Source organism: Solenopsis invicta, chromosome 5 (assembly GCF_016802725.1).
Source record: "Solenopsis invicta isolate M01_SB chromosome 5, UNIL_Sinv_3.0, whole genome shotgun sequence".
Classification (NCBI taxonomy): Eukaryota; Metazoa; Arthropoda; class Insecta; order Hymenoptera; family Formicidae; genus Solenopsis; species Solenopsis invicta.
In genome coordinates, this window is record NC_052668.1 from 1842987 (window position 1) to 1866418 (window position 23432).

At 29.7% G+C, this 23432-nt stretch overlaps 1 protein-coding gene and 1 long non-coding RNA gene across 3 annotated transcripts in view; one reads left to right on the forward strand and one right to left on the reverse strand.

Moving 5' to 3' along the window:
- The window catches only part of LOC105193777 (stromal interaction molecule homolog), a 58905-nt gene extending 35860 nt beyond the window's left edge, over positions 1-23045 (forward strand). Inside the window, exons 6-11 of one of the 2 annotated variants that reach the window (XM_026140131.2) lie at positions 5506-5675; positions 5882-6025; positions 6204-6371; positions 7571-7835; positions 7970-8050; positions 17863-23045. In XM_026140131.2, coding sequence (XP_025995916.1) covers positions 5506-5675; positions 5882-6025; positions 6204-6371; positions 7571-7835; positions 7970-8050; positions 17863-18419 — 1385 coding nt within the window. In that variant the 3' untranslated portion in view covers positions 18420-23045. Of the gene's footprint in view, positions 1-5505; positions 5676-5881; positions 6026-6203; positions 6372-7570; positions 7836-7969; positions 8051-16739; positions 16891-17862 lie in introns of those variants that run through there. The other variant, XM_039448985.1, reaches the window with a different exon arrangement.
- LOC120357717 lies at positions 13100-16045 on the reverse strand. Its single transcript, XR_005574729.1, has 2 exons — positions 14817-16045; positions 13100-14557 (listed from the first exon to the last, which is right to left on the reverse strand). It is a non-coding gene; the product is annotated as an uncharacterized LOC120357717 (long non-coding RNA).
- Positions 23046-23432: the final 387 nt, after the last annotated feature.

The following is a 23432-nucleotide window of genomic DNA, read 5'->3' on the forward strand; positions in this document are numbered from 1 at the left end:
AAAAATTATAATCGAGCATACGCGTTAGATATGGCTTCTCAGTCGTTGAAAGTTACCCACGAAGCCAGCAAAATAGGCAGCTATGTTATTGACCATGAGTTAGACCATAATTTATATTTTTTTTGCGATTTTTTAATGATTTTATCTCATTTTTTTACTTGCGACACTAATATTAAATTATAGTATACTTTTAAAGTGTATCTCATCTTGCCCACGGGGATACCCGACTTATCCAACGTGTGAAGCAAAATAGAGAGAAATGCCCTTTTTTATTTTTCTTTTTAAATAAAGTTTATAATTCTCTAACGACATTATTTATTGTAATTGTAGTTGTATTGATAGATAGTGGCCGTAGCTTAGGTAGTGCGTACATGTTATCTGAGCTAAAAACCGAATTCAAATCCATTTCGAACGAAAGTTTATAAAAATAAACGAAAGGGAAAAATGCCCTTCCATCTTTCGGAAGGCAATGGCAAACTACCGGGAGTATTCTGCCAAGACAAGTTTTTATGGGAATTGATACAAATGGAATAAGTGGATAGTCTCCGGTTGACGCCTGATCAGGGGTGTTGACCCTAATTAGGCAGGGCGGTTTGAAATGTGCTGCCGATCATGTACGCGTGGGTCATCAGACCGCACACGGAAACTATGCGACTGCCAATAACGCGTCAGATAGACATTCTCGGCGTATTGGAACATGAAATGTGCGTGGTATTATAAAGGATGCTCCTAAGGAAGGAAAGCTCCAGATAGTGGAGGGGAAAATGCAGAGAAAAAGCATACATCTGACTGACAATGAGATCCACCGGCAAGACTACTTCATGTCCAATTCTGGGAACGCGATATAAAAACTCGGGGAGTAATGGAAGTAGCAAGAGGATAGCGTTCATAGTCCCGCTGCAACTAGATAAGTGGGATTGCAGAATATAAACCTGTAAGCGACTATATAATTATTATTAAAATAAACACAATATCTTGTAGGTTTAACGTCATACAAATCCATGCTCCTACCACCCAATCTACCGAAGAAGAAATCGAGCACTTGTACGACGTATTATCTCAAACTATCAAAGAAATACCAAAAAGAGAAACCATCATGGTCATCGGGGACTTAAAGCAAAAATTGGGAGTACTGAAGATGACGATCATTTACGGCGCATGGTGGGGAAGGCGAAAGAAATGAGCGCGGCGATCGACTATTACAATTCTGTGGTGAAGAAAACCTTGCTCTTATGAATACCTGCTCCAAGTACCACAAGCGATGACTATACACTTGTATATCTCCAGGAGACAGATGTAGGAATCAAATAATGATTCACGGAGATTATTTGTGCTGAATTCAAAGACCTATCCAGGAGTTGATTGTGGAAGTAATCATTAGCTTCTCATAGCTACAATACGGATTAGGTTAAAAGAGCTATGCAAATCAGAAGTCACACAAAACTTAAAAAGAGTGGATATAAACGGTTTTAGACAAGAAACAGAAAATCTACTTGCGAAATTAACGCAGTATATGGAAGATGACAATTCTTTGTGGGAAGCATCAAGAAAATTATAACAAGCATTCAAGAAAATGATAACACAAGCAGCTAAGAAAAATACTTAACTTCTTCAACCAGGAAGAACTTAAATTATATTATACCTGAGATTGTTGATGTCATCCTTAGGAGACGGAGACTGAAGGAAACAGAGTTAAGCTATTCTGAGAATTATGATCAATATTTTGATCAGAGATGTAAAGACGACGCTGAAAAGACACAACCGTATATCTCAATAGCGTTTGCGCCGAACTCTACTAACACCACTCAATAAATAATGAAATTAAGAATCTGTTTTGCAAAGTGAGAGCTAACAAGAACGAAAAATCCGAGGATTGAGCCATTGAGGATGACTGTGATTAGATTCTCAATGAGATGGATGCGGATTTGGAACGTTGGAGATTGTGCGGAACTATATATTGCAGAAGAACTGCCTTATAAAGTGAGCTAGGAAGTCCGAACAAATTGGAATCAGGAATCTTCAATGATTGAATCAGTCTTTATGTTATTTCACAAAAAAGCCACTGACAAATGCAGCCATTATAGGGCCATAGCTTTTATCTCTCACGCGAGCAAAATACTGCTGCGCATAATAAATTAACAATTCAAGAACTTCCTTGATTGGCAAATCCCAGAAGAACAAATAGAATTTGTAAAAGACAAGAGGCCACAAATTCTTAATATAAGCCAGATTATTGAGAAGAACTGTGAATTCAATATCCTGTGCGTTATTTGATTATGCGAAAGCATTTGATTGCGTGAAATGGTAGAAGCTATGGATGATCCTGAAAGAAATTGGCGTTTTTGAGCACTTAATCAAAATTATTCGCAATCTGTACGTCGACAATTGATTTTACGTGAAAATCGGCACCTGGTACTTTAAAGTATTTAAAACGAAAAAGAGTGTACGAGGGGCTGTATACTATTGCCCATGCTCTACAACATTTACGGAGAGTATGTTATCCGAAAGACATTGGAAAGCTAGGAATAATAATTTATTGTCGGTGAGAGGAAATAATTAATCTGCAGTATGCCGATGACGCAGTGTTACTTGCCATAGAAGAAATGAAAGCTATTACAAACACTTGTATCTGAGAACGAAGAAACGGGACTCGCTGTTAACAAGATCAAGACCAAATTCATGATAATAGATTAAGCCAGCAAATTTGCAAACCTCGATGACAAGATATAGACTCATCTATCTAGGGTCTTGTATCAATAAAGATGGAGACAGCGCGCCCGAAATAAAACAAAGAATTGTCACAACTAAAACGACCATTTGTCTTATCCGAGCATTAACCCTTAAACACATAAATGGGTCTGACAGACCCCATATGAAGTTTTGAATGCTTGCTGTGTGAAGATGGAATAAGATAAGAGGTTCGGATCAGGACGTAAAGAAAGTTTGAAATCTTCTCTTTTGATTGATATGGTTGATCAACTTTTTTGATCAGCTAGAATTCGAACGACAGTAGCAAAGTTTTGTCAGGGTCAATGGAATCCATATAGTGCGTGAATGAAACTTTCTTGTGAATAATCTTATGCAAAAAACTGGACAAAACACGTTCAAACAGATCCATACGCGTATGTTACTCTGACTAAAGTTAAAATACTATAGTGCCGTGAAAAAAAGAACTTTTGTGTAGGGTCCGATATATTATCAAACACATTAATTTTCAATTTTAGACACTTTGAATTTATCAAAAATACCTCATATTTGCTTTGTTACCGTAAATATATTTTTTAATAGAAATGGCAGTAACATAATTTTTTTTGAAAGTATGATTCTTTGCTTTAAAACGCCGTATTGCAAAGTTCTTAAAAGATTTTTGTTCCAAAGATATGATTTTTAAAAAAAGTGGATTTTTAGATACCCAAAAATACCCCATATTTTTCTTGTTATATAATTATACTTTTTAAAAGGAATGACAATAATTTTTTTTTGAAAGTATGATTTTTTAGCTTTAAAACGCTGTATTTGAAAGTCCTTAAAAGTTCTTTTGTCGAGAAGATATGATTTTTTTAAAGAAAAAGTGGATTTTTGAACAATTTTTTATTTTTGCTTAATGTTTTTTTTTATAACTTTATAATAAATTATTTTTCGACAATGCCGATTATGCTATCACATTTCTGAGATTTTGAACTTTCATGTGTAAAAAAGATTGTTGAAAAATGTTGATTGGAATCAAAGTTATAGCTTCTCAAAGTTGGAAAAGTCTCCCAGACCTAAAAATGTGTTTACGTATTTTACGGGATCGATGTGTTTAAGGGTTAATATTTCTGATTTTCCTATATGGAGTAGAGATTTGGACCATCTGAGCAAAAGAAAGGGAAAAAATCGACGCAATTAAAATAAGGTGTTGGAGACGAATGTTACGAACCGTAGACTGAACTCATTATTATACTTATCCTTAGAGAACTTGAAATAGAAGGACAGTCTACCACCTGCTATAAACACATACTAACATATTTCGGCAACACAGCGTGGAGGGCAAGAGATCGCGAATTAATTTTCAAGTAAATGGGTTGATTAAATCAAAGAGAATACAAAAACAAAGTTCCAAACATCGATAAAAATAGTCATCGATAGAAACCATTGGAAATCATTCGTGCGCTACCATGCTGGTTTATTAAATGGAGACGATTCTTCAGTTATGAAGGACCGACGAGAAAGTGAGAGAGAGAGAGAGAGAGAGAGGGGGGGAAGGGGGAGATTGTTATCCAAAGAATATTTAATAAGTGAAGATGATTTGTTGATTATGAAAACCTAGCTTTTATTTATCGTCAAATCTTAACTACTCCGTCTTGTCCAACCTTCTATTAATTTAGAAAAAAATGAGAAAAAAGTTCTTAATAATGACTTTATAGTAACATTGTGACAACAAGTGATCAAAATAAAGTACTAGTTTGTTGCTCTATTTTTAATTTTAGTGTTTAGCTGTTTAATAGGAATCCGTTAAAAAAAAATAGTTAAGTAGGGAAAAGTATTAAAAAAATAAAAAATAAAAAAAATTTTTTTGTTGTTATAAAGTATTCTTCAAGTCATTTAACTTTTATTTAGAACATTTTTTTCTATCTTACAGTTTCAACCATATATGCTTCAAAAGAAAAAAATCGATTTTTTTTAAAGGGGTGTTTTACCCCTTAAAAGTGCAAAGAGGCACGTATTAAAAAATACGTGTTCCTTATTTTTATCTGTACTACAACATATTAAAAGCTTGTTTTAATCTGAGGTGGACACTTTCGTTAGTTTCCTTGTAAGACATAATAGACAACTCAATTTTGTTTTTTTTTGTTCTTAAAAACACTTAAAAAGTACTTAATTCTATTGTTTTTATTTTTTTAATTTTTGTTAAATTTGGAATTAAAAGTGCTAACTTGACATGAATTTAGTACTTACCTTAAAATACAAATTCCTGCCAAACAGCTTGAGCACTAAAAGAATAGAGCACTACATAGAAAATAAAAAATAGAGCACTTAAATTAGAATTTAATTTTGATGTACATCTTATTTTGGTTTTTTTAGTAGGAGTGCCTAACTTGATAGAAGTACATTTTACTGATATAATGTTATATTTTAAAAGAATTATATAATTCGTGAATATTTTATATTTTTACATGAAAGTGATACTGTACAATTCTATTTTTTTTATTCCAAAATGTTCTTTAAACTTTATTCTTTCTTGCAAATATAATTTTTCAAAATTCTTATATTTTGTTTACGGTTAATTTACTTATATCTCTCTTTTTCATTAAATTTAATGTTATTTAAAAAAATTATGTTTCAAGTTTACAGAAAACTAGTGAAAAAAATTGACAAACTTTAGGCATGCTTTATATTAATCACAAATTTATCTCCAAATTTTATCTAATTTTTATATGAATATATTGGAGAACTTCTTTAATATAACAATCTAATATGATTTATTTTTATATCTAATTTAAAACTATTTGTAATAATTAATAGAAGCTGGACACAACATCAAAGATTTGGTTTTGGTTACATTATTATTTGGAGCACTTATCGGATGCTGGTACGCGTATCAACAAAAGAAAAATTCACAGAAGCATCTACATAGAATGATGAAGGATATAGAAAGTTTGCATAAAGCAGAACTTGCACTAGAAAATTTACAGGTATCTTTTTCCAAAGATACATAAAAAATTGATCTTAGTGAAATTAGAAATAAGGTCTGTTCTTTTTTTAGCTGAATTTCCTACACAATTTATCTTTTCTCTTTTTTCTTAATACAAAATAGAATTTAACTAAAAAGAACAGCCCTCCAAATATTTTTAATAAGAAAATTTTATCAAGATTATTGCATTTATATAATTAATTACAGAAAGAACTGGAAAGAGCTAGAATGGAGCAAGAAAGTGCGACTACTGAAAAACAGAATTTGGAAAAACGTTTGCAAGATGAAAGCTTGGGATTACATACTTCATACTCGGATCTTGAAGTGTCGCAATTAAAAGCAGAAATTGAAGTTAATGCCGTTTTTTGTTCATGTTGTGTGTGTGTGTGTGTGTTTGTGTGTGTGTGCGTGTGTGCGTGCGTGCGTGCGTGCGTGCGTGCGTGCGTGCGCGTGTGCGTGTGCGTGTGCGTGTGTGTGTAACACCACGTATGTAATTTAATATATTCTTAACAACCTGTATATTTTGTAGATGTTGAAGTTGGAATTACAACGTGCTGAGGGTGAACTCGAAGATAGGTGTTGGTCACCACCAGCTGGATTGCAGCACTGGCTACAATTGACTCATGAAATTGAGAACAAGGCATATACAAATAAAAAAATAGCAGCTGAAAAACAACTTCAACAAGCACGAGAAGCGGTAAAAAATTAAACTTTGTTAAATTATTTAATCAGTGTTTGCTAATGAAAAAATCTTTATTTTTAGAGAATTTATTTTTTATATCTATGAAAATGTTATGGATTTTCTTATGATTTTATTGAAATTGTTTGGAATTTTATAATATTTTTAAATTTAAATTTTGTCTTTTTTGACAAAATTATTTCTTTGGTCATTTTTTTTGATAATACAAAATAAATTAACAGTAAATGTGGCATGTACATTCACGTGTATTTTCGTAAAACTCATGAGTTTTTCTTTAAAAACATTAATAACAATACGGTGTTTTAAATTGGCGGTGTGTTATTTTTTAAATTCCGTATTCTCGGCGAATTAAATCCTTGCAAACAAATATGTTATATGTCATATTTAGTCCGTACTGTTTCTCTTTCCTAAAGTAACAAAATTATCGATATTATTAAATTCTTTCAATTAACTTTATAGAAAACTTACATGCGTAATATACGCGTAACAAATTAAACGGGATAATCAACTTAAGTTTAAAAACAAAAAATATTTAAAAATTAGTATTTTCTAAATCTTTTTTGTTTTTAAGTGAAGTTCTTAAATTGAATATCCGCGATGTATTCATGTGTATATTTTAAATCAGAACTCGTCACAATTTGCACATTTCGGTCGATTTAACACTTTTTTTTTACTTTGCTACTTCAAGCGCATTCCAAATGCCGATTGATATAGATTACACGCGGATAGTGAAGTAAGGAGAATAGCACTAACTGAAAATCGGCCGAAAAGTTTAATTCGTGTCGAGTTTTATTTTAAACATTTTAAAAAGTTTTTTGAAAAGTTAATAATTTTGTTAGTTGAGAATCTTAAATAATTTTGTCAGTTGAGAATCTTAAATAATTTTTTTGTGATTGTATGATTAAGGAATATTGAAAAGTATAAAAAAATCAATTTTTTTCAAAGTCTGCATTAAACTCTCTAATATTATTTGGAATTTTCAATAAAATTTCTGTAAAATTTAGAAATTTTTAGGGAATTCTTTTGCACAATTTGACAATAAATACTTTGTTGAAGCAATTAATCATTGGATGTAATGGTACCATATTATCTCAATTAGCTTAGCTAATTGAGATAATATGGTACCATTACATCCAATATGTCAAGGGAATAGATATATACCACATTAAGAACAATATTTGTTTATTATATTGCAGTGTGAAAAATTACGAAAGAAACGTTCTAGCCTGGTAGGTGCCTTTGTTTCGACTCACGGAAAATCTATCGATGAAGTTGACAAGAGCATAGTTGAAGCGAGAACTGCATTAAATGAAGTAACAAATGAGTTGAAAGAAAGAGTGCATCGTTGGAAGCAAATTGAATTACTCTGCGGTTTCAATATAATTAACAATAACGGTTTAAATTATTTAGAAACAGTTTTATACAGAGGAACACCTAATGGTAGAGGTCTCGGACTCAGAGGTATCTAATTTTATATTAAAATAGAGCAATATTATTTATTATCGACCCCTACAAAAATTGTAGTTACAAAAGAATACTTGTAAACTCGTTATGATTTTTCAGTTTTTTGAATGATTGCATGTAATATATTACAGGACGACTAAGTAGTCAAGATGATTTAGACGATGAGGCAAGTTCAGTGTATGCATCGTCGTCAGTTAGTGCTGTCGCTGCAGGTAAGCTGGACACGGATTCCAATGAGTACTTAGATTGATGTACCAATGCTCATTTTATTATTGTGGCCTGGTTATATGTTACGTGTGTGTATACAGTGCTCGCCAAAAGTTCGAGGACATCTAAATAGTTTTTGAACGAATCTAGATAGCAAGCTGAAATTTGGAGAGGTTATATAGGATCATGAAAGCTATTTACTGATCTTATCAGTTTGACCTTGGATGGCGTCGCCAAGGTCACATCAAAATCACTTTAACTTTTTTAAATAAAACACCTTATTTTTGGTTCCAGAATCTAATAACTGGTATCAAAAGCTTTCCAAGAAAGTTACAAGAAAGTTTATTTTTGTTAAGTACTTTCCGAGTTGTAAGGCTTGAAAGCTACAGTATACTGTAACTTTCAAGCGTCATAACTCGGAAAGTACTTAATGAAAATAAACTTTCTTGTAGAGTTTTGGAAAGCTTTTGAAATCAACTACAAGAAAATGTAATCAAAAATATAGAATGTTGAGGAAGTACCAATACTCTTTAATTAGGAAACTACCGATACTCTAACATTATATTTTTTATTGCGTTTTTTTATAGTCGATTTTGAGAGCTTTCTAAAATCCTACAAAAAAGTTTATTTTTGTTAAGTACTTTCTGAGTTATGACGCTTGAAAGTTACAGTATACTGTAGCTTTCAAGCCTCACAACTCGGAGAGTACTCAACGAAAATAAACTTTCTTGTAGGGTTTTGGAAAGCTCTTGACACCAGTTATTAGATTCTAAAATCAAAAATAGGGTGTTCTATTTAAAAAAGTTAATGTGATTTTGATGTGACCTTGGCGACGCCATTCAAGATCAAACTGATAAGATCAGTAAATAGTTTTTATGATCTTATATAATCTCTCTAAATTTCAACTTGCTATCTAGATTTGTTCAAAAATTATTTAAGTGTCCTTAAACTTTTGGCGGGCATTGTATATGTATGTATGTATGTATGTATGTATGTATGTATGTATGTATGTGTGTGTGTGTGTGTGTATGTATGTATGTATGTATGTATATGTATACATACGCGCGCGCGTGTGTGTGTGTGTGCGCGCGCGTGTGTGTGTACACACACACACACACACACACACACACACATATATCGGCCACATGACGTTGAACCCTTTTTGACGATAGGTTACTAATGAGTTGCATTTTGTGTTTGATAATGAAGAAAATATTTTTTTTGTAGCATTAATAACTTTATACCAATAACAGACATATAACATTATAAAATTTCTATAATTTGTTATCATTGGAATATCATGTGCCTTAGGTATACATCGTAACCGCTATATAATAACTTGGCTAACATATGCATACGAGGAATGCGGAATGCAATCCAACTTTGCATATGTTGCCTGATAAGTAAGGGATTATATAAGAAATACAAGAATGATAAATGATGCCATTATTGTGCCAGAATATGCTAATGTATCAATATTTGCCATTTTGAATACGTGACACATGAGAAACAGAAAGTAAAAATTAACGTTACGAATACTCATAAATCGATTAAATTAAGTCAATTGAGAGAAGTGATATGTCCAAACGATGCTATGACAAATAATATTGAGTTTATAAGTAATGCATAAAATATAGAAATTATGGAAGCCACTGTTTATGTATTTTATTTTATGTACAATCAGCTATTTTAGCATGTCTGTCATTTTTTAAGGACTCTGTTTTCTTAAGATATAATTTTAACCTTAGTGATTGGATTTTTTGATATATAATAAGTGAAAAATTATATACCTTACATAAATATAGTATTTTTATTATAACATTATATACACATAATGTTATAAAGAAAGTTATGAATCATATGAATTAAAAGAAATTTTTATGCAAAATAACTTTCATACAGCGCAGAAGCTTGCAATTATATTGCTACAACATTGCAATATTACAGTGTAATATTGCAGAGACATTGCAAAGATTTTTACAATATCATTTAAACAATGTTGCAGCAACGTTTCAAAATTATTTTGAAAAATAATGTGTTGTATTTTACTCGCGAGCCAGTGGCACTACGTGCCACTGTCATTAGATGGACTTAGCGGAGTTTTACTTTTTCTAATTAAAAAAAAAAACAAGCTAGAAAAAAAGCATTATAAGATTTTTCATTTAATGAGATGATTTCTTGAAAGGGCGGGTTCTCAAAATTGAGTTCAAAGAAGATAAATTTTAGAGGCAAATTTTAGCAGCAAAATTTTTTATTTTCTATACAAATTAATTCAGGGAAGTGAGGACAGCGCTAGATTATTCGATGCCTCCATGCAATATATAAATCAGAGCCTTATACATGTTCACAAAATTTTTTTTTATTAATTATCTGATGGTGATTTATCAAGCTTCAAAATAAGATATTGAAAGATATTAATAAAAATATTGAAAAACATTTTTTAATTTAGAAAAAAAATATTTTAAAGTAGGCTTTTTAAGCTTTAAAAAATTGATATGAATTTTCTTATTTTCCATTTTAAATTTAAGGTGATGAGAATTATAGTATGTTATAAATAAAGTTGTATGTGTTTTTTTTAACTTTAACAATGATTTTTTGCAAATATATCAAATTTTTAGAGCAAACAAACTCTTGAAATTAAAAAAACATTTTTACAAGATATTTTTTTAATTTCAAGATCAACGAGTTTACGAAAAAAGGAAAAGAAAATATTTTGTTGTTAATTCCTTTAAATATTTAAAACATTTTTATAGATTTTTTAAAAATTTGACTTTTTAAGAAATGCATTTAAAAAAGTAACGTCTTCAATTAAATTTTGTATAATAATGCGATGTTAGATGCCCCTGAAAAATTCACTTTTACGCCTTGCTAATTTACTTAGTGTATCACCGCCTCTGTAGAGATATATGACATTCTTAGAAATTACATATACCGAAATGTGTTAATAAAATGGTACCTGAAATATCAGAAATACCAAAACATATTACTTTGTAATGTTGCTACAAAATTGCAATATTTTTTAAGATGGATATTTTATAATTGCTGCTTGTTGCAGTAATATTGCAATAACATTTCGCAACATTTTTTCAATTTTGCAATGAAATGTTTCTGTTATGTTTTTGCATTCTTTCTGTGCTATTTAGAAATATAACGAATATGATTTTTCTTTCAAATGTTTACTTACATTCTAATTATATTTGTTCATAGCGTTACGATACTAGTATTAGATCTGATTGCAACATGTACATGACAATAATTCAAGAATCATTAATTGAACAGCTATTAATTAGAATGTTACTGGTATAAATACGATCCAAAACAAAATATAAAATTGTACATAATAATATATTGTTTTATAAATGTACACGGATACGAATTTCGCAAACACGAGATGAAGTTATATGTAGATATATTGTAGTAAGAAGTCCATGAAAAAATGTTCAATAATTTTTTATTAAGATGCACATTTGTTTATGTTTAATTCTTAGAAATCTTGATGCTAAGATACACACGCGCACGCACACACACATAGAATCATAAAAATCTGTCGACAATCAATGTACGAGTATTATGGGCATTATAAATGTAAATAAGATATATGTATACATATATATTTTAAGATCGATTTTATTAATAATCTAATTATGTGCATATTGAAAAGGAAACAGTATCTTATTTTAAATGTTTTGTCGTCAAATGTGATATCTCGTTATTTGCAAGGAATTAAAAAAATATCTAGTTGTAAACAATTACTAATTAAGTTTCAAATTGTTGTCCTTAAACTATTTTGTAAAACATATATCTATTGTTTCGCAATTACGTATATTTATCAAGGAAATGATGCCTTAAAATGTATTCCATATATGTATATTACAATGAATTTAGTAAATTTTGTTTTATAAAGATCAAATAACAATGGCGTTATTTTTCTGTATAAAATATTTAGCAGTTGCTATTAATAAATTCAAGCAAATTTGCAAAAAATAAAACTATGTGAGCTTGTTAATATGACCTGTATCAAACTCTGGTATTTCGACTTCTTGCATGTTTTTTATTTCAAAGCCTAGCGCATATTAAATTGCTAACATAGTATTAAACAATAGACAGACGTACATAAGCTTGTACGAACTATTTAAATAAGCTTCGATATAACACTAGAAATACGAAGTACTATTTTTCGATAGAAGTGAATCTTGGTTCTTAATATTTCCATATCAATTAAGATAATGTTTTTCAGTTTTATTTTTCATTGTTTAATTCTATTATTTTTGCAATAAATTCTTTACAGTTTTTTTAAGATACATGAAACATCATCTTTAATAAGATGATTAAATTCATTTGAGATAGTATTTCTAGCTTTAGTTTATGATTGCGTTTTGAATCTGATAACGATATTGGCACACGGTTTATAGCTAAAGAAAAATAATTGAATTTAATTGATACAGAAGTATTAATTCCTTGAGAGACCTTAAAATGCAAAATAGATGCAAATATGGGTACTTTCGTGTATAGAATTGTGATAATTTTATATAAGGATTTTCGAGATCACTCGGAATACAAATTTGATGTGGAATTTTAAATTTCAAAATGGCGGATTCAATATAGCGCAAAATTCATTATAAAATAGATTATATTAATTTTATTTTGTGCATGTTTGTTCAGTAATATTTCCAAAGTGCTAAATATGAATTTGATGTTAATGTGATAAATAAAAGATGTTGAATTTTGGCTGTTTTTTGGCCAAACGAAAACCCAATATATGACGAAGTCCCAAGATATATTAATTTATAAATTATATATAGTAAAATGAAAAAAAAGAGAACATTTAAAAGTCAGCGCAATAAATGGTGCGCATCTAAATTAATTTTTCTCTAATTGGATTTTTTATGTTTATTTGTTATGAATCATCAAATTGTAACATTACATCATTTTAAAGATGGTTTAAAGTTAAGCCGAAACGTTTGCACTTACAAAACGATCATATAAATCTCATCCAAAATGATAATTAAAAATTATTGTAAGTTAAACCAATCAGTTTAAATAGACCGTTTACCGCTCTAAGTTATCTCTTTTTTCTCATTTTATTATTTATAAGGAGTTCTAGCTGTCAATTATTATTTATAAATTATATGTCATATTAAAGAGTTACTTAAACGAAATCAAGTGATATATTGCTTATCTTGGGGAAACATCGAAAACATGAAAAATTACTTTCGAAATTCTTAGATTTAGAGCAAAAAAAAAAAAAGATTAAAATTTAGTTCACTTTAAAATTATTTATCTTACAAAGTGATTAAATGTACATTTTCAAAATGTAACACATTAGAGGTCAAGGTCTTAAAAAATAAAATAATGATGCTTTTCACGAATGTTTTACTACGACTTCTGATGTTATTGCGTATTTTATTGTGAGTTCTACTACGTGATTAACGAATGATAAAGAATCTGATATAACCGTATACTTTCACATTCTAGATTTAAATATCAAACATGTTTGTCAAGTTATATTCTCTAAATCAGTGAAATCTTATTGATATCAGTGCTTATATTAATCAAAGATATATACAAAATCTGTCTGTCTTTGACAGTTGTTTTAGATAATGGTTTAGAAAATGTTTCAAATAAAAGTTGTAGGGCATAAAATCTATTTATTGATGATACCAGTTTGACTTTTGGCGATGTTGCCAAGGTCAGGTCAGGATCAAATGGTTTTTTTAAATGGAATATTTTATTTTTGATTTTAGAATCTAATCGTTTATGTCAAGAGCTTTTCAAAACACTAACAAAGTTTATTTTCCTTAAATACTTTCTAGATTATGAGGCTTGAAAATTAGTACCGCCCGCGCTCGGCTCTATCTGATTTTACTGCATGCGCGAGACGTCTACGCGTGCTGCAAACATTACAATTTCTGCTTTAAAAGAATGACGATTATAGCAAATTCTCAAATTGATGTCTTTGTATAGTCTGACAATATGCTAGACGATTAGGGAAACTTAAGACTACATTTTTACAAATTTTATTAGGTATTGCTTTAATTTCATCTGTTATTCGTTAACGCAAATCACCAAGATTTTGAGGTTTTGTATTGTTAATTCTATCCTTTAAATATCCCCACAAAAAATAGTTGAGTTGGTTTGTACCAGTGGCGTGTTGGCTATTTAATGTAACTCTTTCCCATCCACCTATTTGGAGAAACTTCATTCAATATTGGCGTACTTGTAAACCGTAGTGAGGTGACGCCCGATCTTGCTGATACCATATATCACAAACATTGAAGTTTTGACGAGCGATGTTGCGTATTGCCGGTACTATTTCATTTTGAGGTATGGTTAAGTAATTCTCCGCTGTTTCCCTCAATAAAGCGGCTTAACAATCCGATCATTTAAAATTCCTGGCTTATACATTGATTTTTTGTGAATTTTGAGTATGTGCCTCGTGCAAGGATTTTCATCGCTCCAATATCTACAATTATATCGATTTACATTTCCGATTAACTCAAAAGTAGCTTTATCTGAAAGAAACAATGTTACAAATAGAAAATTTCTATTGATATTTAATGTTATTTTTTCGCAAAATTCCATGCAAGGATTAAAACCGTCTTCACATGGTTCTTGTACTAAATGGATTTTATATGAATTGAATTTCTCTTACAATTTTATTAAGATTGATATCATGTTGTGCAACTTCTCAAAGTGAATTACGCGGATTTTTTACAAAAGACTGCATAACATCTAATGCTTTATTAGGATTTGTCGCTGTTGTAGGTCTACCTTGTCTAACTATATCTTTGATAGAATCTGCTTCTTCAAAACGTTGTACAGTATGAATAACAGTCGGTTTAGATATACCATTGTTCTCATTTCTAAAAGTTTGGTTGGAAAGTTCTGTCACTTGTACGTAAGATTTTTTACGAACACTCTATACGATCATCGCATCATCAAAAGAGATATGCTCTATCTTAGTGAGCATTACTACATTAAACTTCACTCTCAGGGGTCAAGAAGACGTGTAGCGATTAAATGAGCTTAACAGAAAAGATCTCTAGACTGGTGGAAAAGGAAGAGGGTGGGAGAGAAGGAAGGAGAAACACGCGCGCGTATGCATTCGTGCACAAAAGCTAGAAATCTGATCTGGCAACATTCACTCAATACACTATGGATAATGCTAGTAACGTTAGTACTAATATTCAAGCCTAATAACTCGAAAAGTATTTAAGGAAAATAAACTTTATTGTAGTGTTTTGAAAAACTCTTAACAGCAATTAGATTCTGTTCAAAAATAAAATATTCTATTAAAAAAAAGATTATTTAATGTTGGCCTGACCTTGATGACATTCTCGAAAGTCAAACTTGTCTCATTAATAAATTCACCACTTCATACCCTACAACTTTTATCTGAAATATTTTTTTCAAAAATGCTTAGTTTTCGAAATAATCAAGGGATCCGGGATTTTTTATACACCCTGTATATAAAAGGCTGAGAAATTTGATTCATTCTTTTCTATTTAATTATATTGATCGAATAAGTTGAGAATTATTTATATTTACTAACCATTATGTATAATTCCCAATTACTCAAAATGGCCATAATATATACGCGCGCGCGCGCGCGCGCGTGTGTGTGTGTGTGTGTGTGTGTGTGTGTATGTGTAAACAGGATATAAATAAATGTCAAATATTTCAAGAATATATTTCCATTGATCAAAGATTAAAAAAAGTTTATATGAACTGTTTAAAATATTTGGTTTCTGAGATAGGAAAAATTTTATTATGAAACAATGGAATATCTTGAAAATAAAGCAATTTATGTCAAAGTATGCCAGATTAAAGTATCTCGTAAATTTTTAACTTTTTGATAGCACTGTTTTAGTACTTTTACAGAATATAATTTATATACAGAATAACTAGATGAATCATATATATGAAAAAAATCATAATTATAATCATTATAATTATAATTATGATTTTATAATAGTTTTATTTATAAAAATAGAACCTTTAAATAACTTTGGGTAATTAATTTAAAAAAAAATTGATTTTATCTTCTTTGAGACCATATAATTTTTGTAACATTTTTTATTGATGCTTTGTATTTAACTTTAAACACATCGATTCAAAAAATTACATTACCACATTTTCTAGCCTGGGAGACTTTTTCAAGCTTTGAGAAGCTATAACTTTGGTTTCAATCAATATTTTTCTACAATTTTTTTTTGTCAAATGAAAATTCAAAATTTTAGAAATATGACTGCACAATCGGCATTGCCGAAAAATGATTTATTGTGACGTTATAAAGGAAAAACCGTTAAACGAAAATAAAAAATTGTTCAAAAATTCTTGCAACAAAAAACTTTTAAGAACTTTAAAAGACGGCACTTTAAAGCTGAAGAGTCATACTTTCAAGGAAAAATTATGGCATTGTCATTTCTTTTAAAAAGTATAATTATGTAATAAGAAGAATATTATGAGGTATTTTTAAATGTATAAAAATCCACTTTTTTTTAAAGAATCATATCTTTGCACCAAAAAGTTCTAAGGACTTTACAATACGGCTTTTTAAAGTTAAAGAGTTATACTTTCAAAAAAATTATGTTATTGTTGTTCCTATTAAAAAGTATAATTATGTAACAAGGCACATATGAAGTATTTTTGATTAACTCAAGGTATCTAAAATTGAAAATTGATGTGTTTCAGAATATATTTTGGACTCTGCGCAGAAGTCCCCTTTTTCACATCACTATATATAGTATTCTAATTTTAGACAGAGTATATACAAGTTACATATGCGAACGGATCTGTTTTCAAACTTGTTTCTAGTTTTTTTTTTTATATATATATATAAGATTACTCACAAAAATGTTACACTCATACTCAATGATGGTTTTACAGACCCCAACAAAACTTTGTTGCCGTGTCGTTCGAATTCTAATTGACCAATAAAGTTGATTAACCATATCAATTGAAAAAGGAATTTTCAAACTTTTTTTACTTCTTGATGCGAACCTTCTATCTCATTCCGTCTTCACACAGCAAGCGTTTGCAGTATCATAGGGGGTCTTCCAGACCTCGCCCCTAGTATGTTTAATAATATATATATGGTTAAGATTCAACTGTTCTAAAATCAAATTTTTCCTAAATATTAGATGAGAGTTTTTGACCCATGTTTATGAACTTTTTTAAATGGTTGATCGATGGAAATATGTTTTAGTATATTTAATGCTTGTATTAATTTTCAAATATGTGTGTGTGTGTGTGTGTGTGTGTGTGTGTGTGTGTGTGTGTGTGTGTGTGTGTGGCGCGCGTGTGCGTGTGCGCGCGCGTGTGTGTGTGTGTGTGTGTGTGTGTGTGTGTGTGTGTGTGTGTGTGTGTGTGTGTGTGTAGTGAGCATACTCGCATCATAAAATATTTTTTACATTTTTGGTTTTTATTTGAAATAAATGTAGTATTATTTGGCTAAATTGTGTGCGTGTGCCTGTGCCTGTATGTGTGTGTGTGTGTGCATTTATATTTTATTAAATAATATTACATTTATTTCAATATAAAATAAAAAATGTAAAAAATGTGTAATGAATGAATAATATCGCTGTTAAAATAATAAGACTTCAGAATAATAAATTACAAATTAATTGATATCTTTTAGATTTAATTTTCATACAGATTGAATTAAAATATAATTTTTCACTTGAACATGTAATTATATTAAATTGTTTTTATTTGTTCATTGAAAATATATCGATTATTAGTATCATTTGTCTTTTTAGTAGCGATAGAAAAAGGAATTTGCATTTTGGACATCATACACTTGGCATATTCGTAGGTATTTTGGAGAACTCGGCGTGGAAGGAATCGTCGATACCGTCCGGTAATCGATTCGGAAATGAACTCTCTGATTCTTCGAGCAGCGAAGCGGAGAGAGAGACACATGGGACCGTCCAATTTGTGCTGGGCGACGGATCAGAAGAGCCCTCCTCCGGAGCTTCCGGAACGACTGCGATGTACAAAGAAAAGTCCAACATTGTACGTTCTTACAGCCAGGAGACAAACATGCTGGCTAACGAAGACAAGGCTTCGTCGTTTCTAGCGAAAACGTCGTATTCGGAAAATTCGCTTGATGTTTCGGGTAGATCCAATTATCGTCCTGCGACAACATTGACTGTAACGACGGCAGTGACGACAATGACGACGACAACAACGATGACGACAAGTACAACAGGCGCCAAGAAGTTACTTAAAGAATTACCTACGATTATGTCTATCGATGACGAGACGCTCTCGACTGATTCTAATTCTACCGCCGACAACGACGAGCTTAAACGAAGGCGCAGGAAACTGCACTTTCCAGCCTTTAGAAAGAACAAAACTAAAATTACGTGATGCCCGCTAGTCACATAATTTTATTTGTTACTTAATTGCTATCCGTTACAGTTTAATTGTAATCGCGACATGCACTTAAGAATTATTTTACCTGTAATTATTAATTGTTAGTTACTATTATTCACCTAATCCACATACACGAACACATACATTTTCTTTTTCTCTTTTTGTACATCTCTTTTCTTTGTCTTTTTTCTTCCTTTGCTCGCGTGTAAACTCATGAAATGTAACAATCATTAGGATGTTTGTTGTCTTAGTGTTCCTTCCAAACTTTGCCAAACTTGCATATGCGCAAAATAATGACGAAAAAATCGATGGATACACGGAGAAATATCTGAACTAGATAAATAGGATTTTAGAATTGCAATATTGAAAAGTTTTAATATTATGGCAATAAATATTTTTGGTATGTACTTTTTAGGAGATTAAATGTTTTCTGCAAGTTGAGAATTTTTATGAAGTAAGATTTTTCACGATGACATTAGTAATGATAATTACACAGTTAAAAAAAATGACTTTGGACACCAGAATGAGACTAATTATACTTCTTTTGTATCTGATTTCTATTTCTAAATCTGGTTTCCACATTGCTTCTTTGTGTCATAATTTAGTAGAAATTTGCAATTAATTGTAAAGAAAGGCTACGTACTTTGTCACATTATAACTACGATATGTGATGTGCTAGATAAGTTTTGCAATTAAAATTAAATATGTTAAAACGTTTAACCCTCAAAAAAATTTTTTTGTGTTGTCTATGATTAATGAGATATCATGATTAATCTTTTATTTGTACACATCTTGCATGACCGTACGTAGCATACGCGAATTCGCTCTACGCAATTTGGACAGTTCGTAACTTTGTTTACATATAATAAAATTAATTTGACGTTTTTTTCCAATTTAAAGGAAAACAGGTGAGAAATAACTTTGGACATGTTCAGCGGACTCAATAATTGAATGAGCGCTCGCTGTTATTGGTGTATATTCTTTTAGATCAAAAGGTCTGATTGAATGATTTAAAATAATACACCAATAACAGCGTGTGCTCATTTAACTGTTGAGTTCGCGCCCTTTGCCTTAATGATGTAAGATTAAAAAACACCATTATATTAATAAAAAAATCCATTAAACTGAAATCCTGCGTTGAAAAAATAGCAGCTAAAAAGATGCTGGTGCGAATTCGCATCTGTGTGCAAAGGTTTAAAGGGAGTATGTAAAAACTATAATATATTATTTTTTGCTAAAATTTAAACATGCTTTTATTTTCATCGGTTATACAGTGCTAACTCATCATTTTGAATTTGTCACTTTTAGCATTAAATTCGTATTCAGTATCATAAAAGACTTTTAAATAATATATGACAAATTTTTGCAAGAATTCAGACTTTTTTAAGCATTTATCATATTGAGCATGTTTTGAATTTGTTAATTTTATTTATATTCAGCGATCTAAAAAATCCTTAAATAAAATAAAATAGTTGAAAGTTATATGGTAAATCATCAATTATTTAATTGATCTAATTCATAACTTTTTCGCAATAGATATTTAATCTTGAATATTTTAACAGCCAAGACGAAAAGATTCCTTTAAAGGAAAGTTGTAACAATACATAATACTTAATTTTGATTGTAATAAAACCTTTCCAACCTATTACATATTGTAATTATAAAACGACAAAATACGGGAAAATAATCTTGTTTTACAACTTTAATTGCAACTTTCTCAAAATTATGTGATGGAGTATTTGGAAATCGGATTTATATTCAGTGTTTAAAAAACTATAGGAAATAATTAGTTTTATTCTGTTTTTTTTTTAAACTGTGTTAGTGTAATCCTTTTTTTATCGCTGATATAATTCCGTAGTTTAAGTCATCGTCTCTAGGTACTGAGCTGCGCACAAACTCACTGCTGAAAGTACTCTTGTCTACATGTTGCTTTTACATTATGAATAACTATACAGTGAACAAAGTTACGTTGTGACAAGAGTAAAAGAGTAGTCTTGTAAAACAATTTAAGTTGTTAAAATCTCTCGTACCGTCCGTATATGTATAATACTGGCAATACATATAATTTACTTCGGCACTTTGGCGAAAACGTTATACAAATTTTATACATTTGTACATTGTACTAATAATAAGTAGGTTGTAAAATGCACGATTTTAATCTAACAAACGCGTGCTTAGAACGATTAATTATAGCAGAAAGACTTTTTCTCAAACATTTCTTGTATAAACATATCAAGACATGAAATTTCTATCTGAATCTTGTAATTTTTTTTCATCCAAATTACATCTTTAAACTGTACAAGTCTTTATGCAAGAATGTATAACATTCGTGCAGGATTGAGAAAGTTATTTTTTAAAAACTCATTGTTATTTATTAAAGAGTCGAAAAAGTTACTGTTACTAATTACTAATTCTAAAAAGTAACTTGTTATCATTACTTTAAACAAAAAGTTTAAACCTCTAATGTTTTTTGATAAAATATTAATGAAAACTTATTATTTGTATGTTAAATTCGCAAGATCACAAAAAATTTAATGAGAAAGATTCAAAAATGCTTAAAATTAAAATTTTTTATTTGTATTAAATTTAAAAATGCAGAAATTTATACCCTTTACATCTTTAATTTTATATTTCAAAATTTTAATATAATTTTAAACTTAAAATTATTCGTAACATGTATGTGTTAATATAATTTGTTTATGACATCTTAAAACTATATTAATCCTTAAACACACTACGGAATCTGGGAGACCTTCCTGAATAAATTTTACATCCGTGTCATTTTATTTTAGTTAAAAAATGAAGTTAGTCAACTATATCAATCGATAGGAGAAACTTCAAATTTTATTTCCACTTAGCTCGAATCTTCTTTCTCATTTCGTCTTTACATAGTAAACGATCGATTCCAAAATTTTAGGATTTCCAGTAGTGTGTTTAAGGTTAAGTTGATCTTAAATTTAACACTAGATTAATACTATAATCGAAGACTGAAAATTAAACACAATGGAAATTATGTCACAAATAGATTTCAAAGTGTAAAAAGTAATGATAAAAGTAACTGTGAAATGTGTTACTATTACTGAAAAAATGTTACATTACCGTTACAGTTACAAAAAAGGAAAAACGATGTTATTCGCCTATTACTAAAAAAAAGAGTAACTGTAACAGTAACGGAATTACAAATAACGTGTTACTTCTCAACCCTTCGCGTCAAGTAAATAAAAGATTAGTTATTCACCCTAGCACAGAAGTATCACAAAAACATTACAGGAATATTTTATTGTGACATTACAGCACTGCAAAAATATTACTAAACGTAACATTGCAGCAAAAAACAACAATCCATTTTTAGAAATATTGCAATACAATGTTGCAGCAATATTACAATAAAATATATTTTTAATACTTTGTAATATTATAAAAATTAAGGTGTTTTTAATTTAAAACAAAAAACATAAAAGAAATAAACAAAATAGTTATATAAAGCGATGCATTATTAATAACGTACTACTGTATGTAATACGTATTATATACAGGGTGTTAAGAAAACCATTTAACATTTATATGATAAATAGTATACATCATACTAAATAAGAAAACCTGAACATAGGTCAAAAGCTCAACTGTTTCCGAGATATGAACATTTTTGTATATTAATATCATAAATGATTTACTGACTTCTACGTATCGCATGTAATGTTTATTTCAGTGTACAGCACGATATCTTATAACTATAATCATCAAATAATATGTAGATCCGCAATTTCTGGTTGGTGACTGATTGCCGATGAAATCTGCCGATGTAATGAAGTATGTATAGAAATTAAATGAGAACGTACAGAACGCGGTTTATAAACACGAAGGTAAACATGCGATATTTAGAAGTCAGTAAATCATTCATGATGAAAAAATGTTTATATCTCATTGTCAGAAACAGTTGAATTTTCGACCTATATTCATTATGATTTTTTTACTCAATATGGTGTGTTATCTATTATATAAATGCCGAATGGTTTTCTTTAAATACCTTGTATAATATGTATTATATGTATATAAAGTATGTAGAGGAAAGAAGGAGGTTGTAGAATATCATTTTGTTTTTTTTCTTTTTTAATAATTTGGTAAATATTAACGCAACACAATTCTTATCAACACTAGTGTACTTTGTAGCCATAAAGTTCTACCAATCACCCTAGGTAAAAATTCCTCGAGTATATAGGACAAACTTAATTTACAATTTACTGAAGAGGGAAAAAAGGATGCATTTGTGAGTTAACATAGAGATCGCAGAATACTAACAAATAATGTCATGAAAGCGTTAATAAGGATTATTAATTTATGATTTTTTATAATTAAAAGGCACTTTTAATTATAAAAAATTATAAATTAATGATCTTTCGTAGATCTTACATACTAATAAATGCCAAAAAGTTTCATAAACATTTTATAAAATATATTAAAAAAAAAATTTTTTTAATTTCTTTGGTTTACAAATAACTTTTTAAAATAATTTTTTTGTTGCTAGTATGCATTATTGCAATGTTCATTATGAAATTGTAAAGTCGCAAAAACAGTCTTAAGCTCATAATGCTAATAAGTTACGACCATCTCACGATCCCTCTCACTGCAAGGTATAACTTTATATATCGAATTCATACACACATAATGACACACATTAAATTCAATTACATTATTTAAAAGCCTTATTCAAGGCCTTCAAACTAGATTAAAGTTAAAAAATATCTAACATACTTCTCAAAATTACTTATTGTGCATCTGTAAAAATTACTGCTATCGTCAAAATTGAAATTCACCTCTTATAAAAACGTAATGAACATTAATAATCAGTAACCATTTTGCAATGTCTAAATAAACTGTAACGAAGTTATTTTAGTGATTGTTCTTAGAATTCAATACAAATTATACTAGATTTTACGTTATTTCATCACCCCATACTTATCTTACAACTCCTGTCTTTCCTCTACTGCAATACGTGTATTATATATA